This window comes from Chiroxiphia lanceolata, chromosome 7, assembly GCF_009829145.1.
Source record: "Chiroxiphia lanceolata isolate bChiLan1 chromosome 7, bChiLan1.pri, whole genome shotgun sequence".
Taxonomy (NCBI): domain Eukaryota; kingdom Metazoa; phylum Chordata; class Aves; order Passeriformes; family Pipridae; genus Chiroxiphia; species Chiroxiphia lanceolata.
This window is the reverse complement of record NC_045643.1, coordinates 10,094,037-10,105,482: the sequence shown is the minus strand read 5'-3', so window position 1 is coordinate 10,105,482 and position 11,446 is coordinate 10,094,037. Positions and strand designations below refer to the sequence as shown.

Genomic DNA, 11,446 nt, shown 5'->3' with positions numbered 1-11,446 from the left:
TGCTTTCCAGCATCTCATTCCCCAGTCTGTACACACATCCAGTGTTGCCCCATTCCAGGTGCAGAATCCAGCACTTTCACTTGTTGAACTTCCTATGGTTGGTGATTGCCCAGTCTTTCTAATTTGTGGAGGTCTCCCCGCAGGGCCTCCCTGCCTTCAAGGGAGTCAACAGCTCCTCCCACTGTTGTATCATCTGCAAACCTGCTTAGTATCCCTTCCAGTACTGTGTCCAAGTCATTTACTTCACAGAAGTTCTTCATGGCACATAAAACCAGAGGCTTACTTTTTATCAATACCTGTGAAAATTCCTCTTAGCTATATACACCTCATCCTGCAAATTCAGGAAGAGGATAACGAGGCATTAGTCCCCACAAAAGGTAACAATGAATTTGAATTTGAGCATAGAGAAAGGAAGAGATGTCATTCAGATGAAGTCATTCAGAAAGAATGACTTTACATCATGCTGAATCACTTTTCTGTTTTAAGACATGCCCGGTTAACTTGTATTATTCTGAATTCAGGACAGCTCTGCTAAAACTGGTGACAGAGGTAGATATTCTACAAAAATCTACATTTGTCTTGTAACCAGGTTTAATCATTTTACTCCACTCATACTGAATTCTTGTGAATATCAGAAGTGTAAGATGATATACAGTCATGAGGGTAATTAACAAAATATTCTCATGTCACATATGCTAGAAATAAATTGCTTAGTCTAGAATCAAAACATATCAAAATAAAAAAATAAAAAAATATGTACAGTGAACTACTCACCTGTTACACAGAGTTAGTTTAATCACATTATGCTATCAAGTTATAAGCACACTACTATATATTGCAATCCTTTATATACTGCAGCAGCTTCACTTAACTAATGATTGTACACCACTGGTGTCAGACCATGAACATCTGCTCTATTATTTCCCATCTGTGTCCACTACTTACCTATAGCTCAGTAGCTGCCTATATAAAATGCTTTCACTCATCACCTCTAAGGGTTTTTGAAATACTTGTTTTACCTCATTTTTGACCATTCAGAGCTAGCAGTTCACCAAGTGAGCAAGCTGTAAGCATATGCACAGTTCAATCTAGCACAATTTCGTAATAGGTAAGCTTGTGTTTACTTATATAACTTAACTTTGTGTAAGACAAGGCCACACAGAGTAGTGTGAAATTCTCTAGAAAATGCAGAGGTATAACAACAAAATGTCAAATGTGTGCTCCTAAGAACATTTTTTAAAATGTGTTCAAAAAGCTTCACAGAGCTGCTGTAAGTAGACACCTGCCAATACAATCCTGTATCATTATTTACTGTGAAGCAACATTGCTCCCTTCCACTCTGAAGTTCTGGTCACCCCTGCGGCGTCTGCACTGCATTGTGCTTATCACTGTGAGTATCACAACAGCTCTTAGACAAATGTTTTGTACAGATGAAGAGACTGAACACAGAGTTTCTAGACTTAGTTACCTAATTCATGGGGAAGTTCATGACAAAATACTGCTATAGATGTACTAATTCCTCCTGTCAGTCCAGCACTAAAAGCTGCTCCTAGAAAAAAGAAGAAAAATAAATTAAAATGATATTTCACTATTTTCAAGTCAGAAAATCAACAGATTTTCCGGAGATGACGACCTTCTGTTAGGATGCATACTCTAATATTTTTCAGTATGTCTAGGCCCTGTCTATATATAAATGGGAAGTACTGGAAATATCTTGGATGTGCATTACCACTGCATGCTTTATTATTCAGTGTATCTGAAAGACAAATCCTGGGAGAGGAGATCACAACTGACCGAAACGGACACATTAAGGCAACAAGCTAATAAATAGCACCACTTTTACATTTTTAGGAACTCTCAAGTACATGAGGACAGTTAGGAATGCACATGAGCAAGAGTCTAAACCTCTCCTTTCCAGCTTGGAAATCCAAACTAATATTTAACCCATAACCTCTCTAGTTCCTTTCTGCTTATACGTAGAGAACATATCAGCAATATTAATAAGCCAGACCTGGAAAATAATAAGGATAAAAACATTGCCATAAATGTCTTTCAGTAACTTTTGCATAAGCTAATTTAATTCAATTAACTTTAGGTTCATACCTTAAATAATTCTGAGATGAGAAAACTGGTACTAAATTTCTGTACTGTAGCAGAGAAAAGCACAAAAAGAGCCTGCAGTGAGCAGTCAAAACAGGCAACATAAAGTAGAAAGAGAAGACACAATCTGAAGACAGAGGGGAAATTTAACTTTCCTCTGGATTATTCATAACTTGATGCACTAAAAATATGAACATGCTTTTCTAAAATCTACATTTTACCAAAGAATCAGCTGTTTGGACTTGACACAGGAATATTTAGAAATGGAGTTTCAACACAGTGAAGTTCTCAACAGTAGTCATAGTAATCCTTTTGGCCTTAGAAACCATTGTCTAAATGTCTTACCTGTTTAATATGAAAATGAAGCAAAAGGTTATTTTTTAAAGAATTTAGTTTCTTTAGAAATTGTTTTGAGAAAGTGGAGAAATAGTAGTAGATTCCACTGTTAACTACAGACCCTAATAAGTAGCTTATCTCCCATCCTTCAAAATGTGTGTGTTCCTCCTACTAGTAGTTCAGAACCCTGTGTATTCTTAGCAGCTACTTAAGTAAAAAATTAAAAGTATGCACTTCAGTACTCTCACTGTCATTTTGATTTGTATGACATATACTGAAATAAAATGCATTTTACAGTTCAAATCACATTTAGAGCATTATGTGAATCAAAGTTGATTTCATAAATCTAATAAAATCTGTTTGGTAATTCAATGTGTTCTGCACTTGGCTAGAAATAAATCTATAATGACCATAAGCCAAAACCAAACTTTGCTTAAATAAAAATTAAATTATCATTAGTAGTACTTTTAAAAAATTATTTCTGTAACCTGTCTCATAGTGTATTTTTACTTACAAGTACTGTATAATTCTATGTATTAACAATAATAGAAATAGTAGTATTATTATTATAAATAAATATAATTGTAAATAAGACTGAATTTACTTATAATTCAAAGGCAAATACTAAGATCCAAACAACGAATGTGCATTACTGTGCTCCATAAATCACAAAGAGGTTTGTCTGCACCTATCTTTACTTGGCAGAGATTGTCACTATGCCAATACAGTAATTTCGGCGGAAACAGAACAAAATATTAACAAAGTAGTAACTATTACAATTGACATCCTTTTACTTTCTGCCCTGAAGGAGATTAAGCAATGCCAGTAACCATGGCTGCTAACTGGAAGCCTTACCTATGATCACTGATAAGTAAAATATTACCAGAGTTACTAAAGGTAAGGAGAAACTGTTGAGAAATACTCAGTGCTTTTGCTTACCGATTGCTAAGCCATCACTAAAGTTGTGAATGCCATCTCCCATAATTACCATCCAAGCAATATTAGCTATCCCAGTATCTTTCAGGTCTTTTCCAGAATGACAGTGGCCATGGGAATGATGGGAATGTTTGTGATGCCAGTGGTGACTGTGTTTTCTAGCTATCATTTTATCTTCTCCATGGCTGTCATACTCTGAGTCATGAAGATCATGCTCTTGAGCAGCATGTGAGACGTCGTTGTGAGAATGGCGCATGTTGTTGTCCTCTTCCACAGACAAGAAGTTTTTGGGAGGGGATTCCAGCTGGCCATCCAGATCAGTTAGTTCAGTTTCATTCAGTCGATCTTCAGATAAAACTGAGTCATCTGCTCCTGCATTGAAGCCAGTTGGGAGAGACACTGTGTTAATTCGTATTTAACACGTCACCAGCAACTGCTGCATCACTGAACTAAGAATTAACTGCTCTGTGAAAGTAAAAAAAGTATTTTAACACATCCTAGTCTAGTAACTTCGTTGTCAATATTCAGTCAAAAAAATAAATCTCTCATTGATACAATTTTTCACTAATTTGCATGTACAGCATATGAAAGTCTCCACTACAAGGCAACATCACTGAGTCCATAGCACTTAAAGCCAGTTTTAACCCAGCCTAGGCTTGTATCTGCAATTTTGCTACTGACAAAGTTTATGGTTCAACATTGGCAAAGGAGAGTTGCCAGGATGATAATAATGTCTTATCTCCTGCAGATGGAATCTGAATGGCTCAGGAAACCTTAACTGGCTACTGCCTACACATGCCCCTACAGGTCACAGCTCAGCCTTCACTGCAGTATACCATGACCTGCCACCGACACAGACACTAGCTACAGATCTGCTGTACTGCATGAATCCTTGTGTCACACTTGTGTGCTCACACAGTGAGCTTCTTCAGAGTAGCTCATTACCCTGCTAGCAATCAAAGCCATTTTTACAAAGTAATACAAAGCGAAAACAATGCAGAAGGCTTACACAATGAATTTTAAGTTTACTAATATTTCCGTAATATTAATAAATAAACAAAGCGGGCAATCTACCTCCAGGAAAGAAAAGCAGTTGTGAGGGGGGAAAAAAAAAAAAAAAGGCAGTTCTGGACAATTAGCTCACAATAATTAAAAAAAATATTTCAGAGTCAAAAATAAGCAAATCATAAGCGGAATTAAAAAAACTGGCACAGAGTACCTAAGCAGCAAAGAGTTCTAGATAAGCAGTGTCTTAATCATCATGTGGAGGTGGTTTAAAAAGGAATGGAATGGCCATTCAGGTCAGTGGTAGTGGCACTGCAGTTCAAAATTCAAATTCAGCATGGGCTTCCAGTGCCTGCAGTACGAATGATATACTGAGCAGCAGAGCACACTTTCAGAGTAAGCGTGTTACAAAACCAGTACATGCTCCATGTTTTCAGAAGCAAAATTCCTCTGATTGCCCATTAAAAGGAAATGAGGACATTTCAAATATATTCAGCACCATCCATACAGTTTAAAGTCTTTCTATGTTCTATGTCAATGTCCCATATCCCATTGACTGCAGTCCTAATTCTCCCTTCTACAAACCAATCAAATTAACAAAACTGAATTTGTATAAATACAGCCTACGGACTCTTCATCAGCAAATTAATGCAGCAGCCATGCAGGCAACAGAACAGGAAGGTTATGAAGCAAAACCCTTGCCCTTCTCTCACCCCTAGGGGGATACACAATTCCTTCTGGGTTCACACTGCCTGAGCATTCACAAGGAACAGTATGAGAAAGTTGTTTTGGATACTTGAGGAATATTCAGGATACTCAGTTGTATTTATGAAAAGAAACAGATTTTGTTTAGCTTCCTCAGCCAAACGATAATTGGTTCAGCTGCTGGAATCTTCAAAGTGAAACAGATATCTGCATTCAGGTTGTGTGGGTGTTCATTTTTGATCTAATTTTTGCCTGGGCTGAGCTATTCAGGCACAGCTGAACCAAAAAACACCCTGAAAACAAATAAATAAAAAAACTCCTGAAGAACCACAGCCACCCAAAACCTGACTGCTTCAGAAGTCTGAGAACCATCTTTATGGCATATTAGGAAGTGTTCAGAGTGTTCTCAGATCTAATGAAAACAAAATAAAAAAAGATTTAATAGGGAAAGCCTATTAAGTCTTATTAACAATGATTTGCATAATAGCAGCAAACCCGTACAAGACATTACATGCTAAATACCATACCAAAGTAACATGTTGCTACTTTGAATCTCATAATCAGAGAAAATTCTGAAAATAAATGCCAACCTGCAAGGGGTTTCAGCTGAAGCCAGTCAGCATCTGGTCTATTATTTAATTTGTGATCAGAAAGTTTCCTTCCAATTGGTGATTCTTCAGCCTGTTTTTTTTTGCACCATTTCTGCTTACTCTGCAACAGAAAACAGGTAACATCTGGTTTGTAAAATGACACTGATGGAGATAAAAAGAAGTGAAATGTTGTCAAAAAATCTCCTCTAAAGAGACCAAGTTACTCTCTCTTAACATGTTTAACAGTATGTTACTTCAGAATATTGAATTAAGCATAGGCTTAATAGGTAAGGCTCAGCAACAGTAGCTATCCCAGTGGAAATTATTAGCTACCTACCACAGAATCTCACAAACACTCACATATGATATTTGACTTTAGTAAGAGAGTATACTATGACAAGGATTGCTCTCACACCCTAGAAACACCCTAGAAATAGTGTGCAGCTATTATATTTGCTGATTTTGTTCAAGAAAGCAAGCATGCAGCAAGAACAGCTCCTCTAATTTGTTCAACTTTAATTTTTTTATACTTCTGGAACTTGTTTTTATTTTCCTTTAAGAAAATAGCAAGCTTTTCTCTATCTGCAGCCCATACAACAAAGCTTATGGATTTGCCAAAGCAGCCTAGGGGATTTAATTATTTAATTAATCTCAAAGAAGATATTCCAATGGGACACTTTTTATCCCTTTATCAGATATAAGAAATGCCTCCTCCAACACAGAAAATCTCTTGCTGCCTGTCCAGCTAAGACAGCAAGTCTGATGTGAAAACAGAGAACTTGAATATTTTTCACAGTCCTTTTGGGAGAAGCAGTTATAGTTTCAGTTTCACCAAAACAATTTTCTCCTCGAAGTGGACTGATGAAGGCAAAAGTTGAAATTGAATTTCCATGCACACTCACACTCCCCAAGGTACCTGCTCTCCTTTTATACCACCATCATGAATACGGAATGCTTCTAGCACTAATAGTCCAACAATTTTTAGAAGAATAAGTTAAAATTTGACTGGCAATTTATAGAAAGCAGGAGGTCTGAAAATTTTAGCATTTTCTGATGTAGAAAAATTGAATACTTCTGTTACACCAGCATTGTTAGCTAACAATATACTGCTACATTTCTTGTAAATTGCCCGACAATTGCTATGTTCTTTCTTACACACTGCTTTTCATATTTTGGGGGAAAGAAAAAATAAAATCACAGCATTTTCGAGGGAGAGCTGTAAGCTCTTTTACTTAGATCTACCTCCAAATGCATCTGGTCAGAAAGCTGCAACTTCGCCCACCAGATTTCTACACTACAGAGTAGAGTTTTCTCACATACCATGAGACAGAATAAAGATTAGCAGCACTTGTTCACAGAATAACAAATCATCACACAGACAACTCCTCAATTCTCAGAAGATAACCTCAGGTACTGCGCTTTTAAACAGCACGCGATTTCAGTACGTACCTTTTGTTTATTGTAATGTTTGTACATTCTTATACAATGTTCAATGATGAACAAAACATAAATGCCTCCAAGTGCCACAAGACCTTTCAGCACTGGATCATTTTCTTCTAGGAAGCCTTCAGTCCGCACTGCATGTCCGTGGGCATGTCGATGGGAACGCTTGTGTTCATGAACGTGACCTTGGCCATGGTGGTGACTGTGGTTGTGGCCTCCATGTGACTATTAGGAGAGAAAATAGTAACACAGCACGGCCTGGTGCAATCAGGAGACTGAAATGGCTCTGAGTTCAGACTAAAAAAATATGTCACCTTTCAGAAAGGTAGCATAAAATCCCCCCCTTCCCCCCCCCAACACACTTTACCATATAAATTTTTCATTAGACTATTCATTACCCTAATCATGAAAAAAAAAAAAAAAATCCATCTGGGAAATTTTTTGGGACAGTGGGAGATAATCTAGCTTCAGGTTTTCTCACAATGCTGATGATAAATGAGACTAACTCTCCGAAATATCACACAGAATTACCATTCCTATGCTTCCAACAGTAACCAAACCTTATGAATATTTTTAACCATTATAGGCCATTAGAGACTTATTTCTGATCTGAAATACAAACTTAAAAAAAAAAAAAAAGACCAAAAACGTGTATTAGAATTTATACAGAGAAAACATGTAAACACTAATCTTTCCGTTAAAAGAATTAAGGTAACAAAAGTTTAGAAAACATTTCCCCGTTTAAGAACTACATTATATGATCATGAATTAAAAAGTGCTTACTTTCCCTGGAACCTGGGCAACTTCTTGATTCAGTAAGTTAGAGGTTACTTTCTCCCCAAAAGCTAGTAACCATGAAGGTGAATCCCCAGGAAATACTTTTAGGTGGTACTGACACACAATCAACTGTCAGTAGACACGAGACAGCAATACTGCTAACTTTAAAATAATCTCGTTGGGCTCATGAGGCGTCTTAAAATAGTAACAGTAGTTTAAAATAGTGACAACATTTCAACCAGGAATACAAAACTACTTTTTTTTTTTAAGGAAAAACACATTTTCTTTCTTTTTGTTAACAGAAAGTCTCTAACAGTGTTTCAGGATGCCCCTCACAGCCAAGTCATTTTACATCTGTATCAGTGAACATTTATGTATTGACACTATCAAACAATTCCTTGAAAATTCTAGACTCATTTACAATTAAGAATAAAATGTAAGGAAACAATACTTACATGTGGCAATAGATGGAGCAGTGCATCTCCACTCATTGTTCCTACTGCCAGAGCTACCAAGAAAGTTAGAAGAAATTTGAAGCACCATTGGTTAATGATGGGAACCAGGATCACCCCTAGCAAGGAAAGCAGGCTAATGACGGTGATAGAGATGATACCACAAAACCAGGCTGTGGGAAGAAATGAATATAGAAAGGTTATCAGAACACCTGCAAAACTTTCAAGACTGATTAATGACTTTCAAGTATCTCTTAAAGAGGTGACTTTCCTTTAACCTAAGCTGTGTGACTGTTCATTCAAAAGGTGCTGAAAAATATGAAAGTAGTACTGAAGTCCACAGCAAAAAAAATACCCAGACTTATTCATAGTACAGTACGATATACTGAAAGACATCAGAAGACAGTTAGCTAAAAAGAGCCCAGCAATTCTTCCTGACTTAGTTTTGTAGCCCTTAATGAAACACAAAAAGCAAAAGATTTCATATTGGAACAGAACCACCTCCACTACTTAAGCTCAGATCAAGCTCAGTTTGTCAAGCTAACTTAACAAACACTAACATGTACTTAACATTTGTTTTTAACATGGTTCTGATGCAAAATTTATCTGAAATCAATATATCTCCTCTTCTGTTTGGAGTCACATGTTTAGTTTGGCACTATTTATTTTACCTGGTGCTTTGAAACATACATTTTTATTAACAAGAAGTAAGACTCAACTTTTGACTCTAAAATCTAATTCTACAATAAGAGCTCAAAGAGCTGAAAGCAACTCGCTACCAATGAAAAGCAGCATTTATTTTATCTGAGAACCTCTACTGTTGTCATTAGAAAAAAAAGTCATAATGTGATGTGGTACACCCAACACAATCCCCTTAATTAGGGAAGATGTGCAAATTTCTAGATGACATGTAAAAGAAGGAATTACTCAAGAAACAGATTCTATAATCAAAGAGACATTGCTCTTGCACTCAGTATCTCACCCTAATAAAATATTTTCTTTATTTTAAGTTTTAGCCTAAAGGCCTCAGGTTTTTCTAGGGTTTTCCTAGCTTTGTTTTTAATCAAAAATGTCTACACAGTTTGCCAACTTTAATCTAAGTCAACACCTCCTAATTCAAAATCACTAGTGTTTCCACATTTCAGAGCACGACTTGACTTCCCTTGCATCTCTCAAGGCCCACTCATTTAAGGAAAACATCCTGGAAAATGGGGGAGCAAGGGGTGAGTATGGATGAGAGGAGAAGAGAGGAGGAATGAATATGTTGTTGCTGCTAATATTAAAATGTCAAGCATCTCAAGAAATCTATCTGTATCAAACTCACTACAGAATTATGTGGCAAGACTTTGCCAAGACTTTGCAGGCTTGGTCTAGTTCAACACCAAAGCTTACAACATCCGCTGTTTTAAAATTTATTTTGAGATATTCATTCTTACAAAGTCTGCAGTTGTCATTCCACAACGCTGCACAAAAGGAAACAATTCAGTTCAAATGCAAAGGGTACAAGACCACATCCATGAGGAGAAACTGATTGGAAAAAGCTTTAGACAGTGTGCAGTGTGCACTGACATACATGCACATTGAGACAGAGGGAAAAAGAGAGTTGGTGAAAAGGCAAAGTCTGCCATCAGATGAGGAACTCAAAAACAGAGGTTGGAAAATGGGAATATGAAAGCAGTCTAAGGTGGACCTTGAGGACCAAAATACTGCCCCTACGCAGCCCTGATTCATACCCAGAGCACTTCAGCCACGTGCTCTGGATTAATAGGCTCTGCTGAGAAAAACAGCATACATGGACTTGTCACTCAATGCTGAATCATGCATGCATGCACAAGCAGCCCCAAAAAAAAGTCACACAGCCATTTGGCAGGACACTGGACCTCCATCTGGACACATTATGATATTAAGTGCCAGGTTAGATGATCAACAGCCTTACACGGAGAAAAATGGAAAGGAGATTATGCAAACCGGCTTAAGTTTCACATATCATAGCATAATTTTGGCAAACCCACCTCTGAAGGGCTTACATACTCTTATGAATGATACAGTACCTAAACATGGCATCATGATTAAGATGAGGCACATGAGATTCAGAATACGGAATCTGTGCACCTCCCGGATCCCCTCCAGGGAACACTGGCATCTGCACAGGCAGAATTACAAGCTGTATCTGATCTGAAACACTTTGACTCATCAGTTCTAAGTGCTCTCCACCTTTTAAAAAACTGCTCACTGTTTACTTGTATCACTTCTACTAATTTGATTCATAGTAGGATGTGTCTTTGCTTTTAGGTTAAGTTGCTTATGAGCCCTCAGTGATGACAACGTCATCTTTTCCAGCAGGTACACTGTGAAAGCTCAGTTGTATGTATAAGCCCTTGAAACTATCTGTAAATTACAGGAAGAAAACCCAACATGGCTTCATAAGTTTTTGGCCATCAGTTAATTAAATTACTTTGCTTTAGAAAATGCACTATCAGAGGTAAGGGAAACCTCACCAGGGAGTAGAAGCACCACTGGTCTGCTAAGTTTTTTTGAAAGCTCTAATTAAAACTAAAGAAAATCACCAAAAGCTTATGTTTAAAAGTGACTGCATCCTCCTAACTTTGGCAAATACTTCTATCTAAAATGTTTATATTAGCTCGTGTGAGCACGCATTCTCATTTTAGTAAAATCCTATAACCTGCAGGTTCAGTTACCCTACGACTGAAATTAGTCCTGCACATCCCACAGTCCCCACATTCCAGTTAGAATTTGTTATTTTGTGATTCACTTCCTTACTTAAAAAGGAAAAATTATTATTACATCACTGAAATTTTGCTGTAGTTAATACAAGAGTATACAGGAAATTGTTATGAAGAATGATTTATCATTATCTAATCAAGCTGGCAGGGCTACTGTTTATGTTCACAGCTAAATCAATGTTAAACCCCAAATTTTAACAACTAACTGGCAAAAATGTTATTTATAGTCAAAGTATCAGATGACATAAAACGTTAAATATTCACGATAAGCTTCATTAATTTTGCAAATTAAGTCTCAAAATGTTAAAGGTCTTCAAGCTGAGTTATTCATCAACTCCCTTTCTCATTTCAGAGAAAT

General features: G+C 36.9%; 1 protein-coding gene across 2 annotated transcripts in view; it reads right to left on the bottom strand.

The window, feature by feature from the left end:
* The window catches only part of SLC39A10 (solute carrier family 39 member 10), a 40,252-nt gene that overhangs the window by 8,500 nt on the left and 20,306 nt on the right, over positions 1-11,446 (bottom strand). For both annotated transcript variants that reach the window (XM_032692879.1, XM_032692880.1), the window contains exons 4-8: positions 8,348-8,517; positions 7,122-7,340; positions 5,673-5,793; positions 3,376-3,744; positions 1,469-1,549 (exon numbers count right to left, since the gene is read on the bottom strand). In XM_032692879.1, the coding sequence (XP_032548770.1) occupies positions 1,469-1,549; positions 3,376-3,744; positions 5,673-5,793; positions 7,122-7,340; positions 8,348-8,517 (960 nt within the window). The remainder of the gene's footprint in view (positions 1-1,468; positions 1,550-3,375; positions 3,745-5,672; positions 5,794-7,121; positions 7,341-8,347; positions 8,518-11,446) is intronic.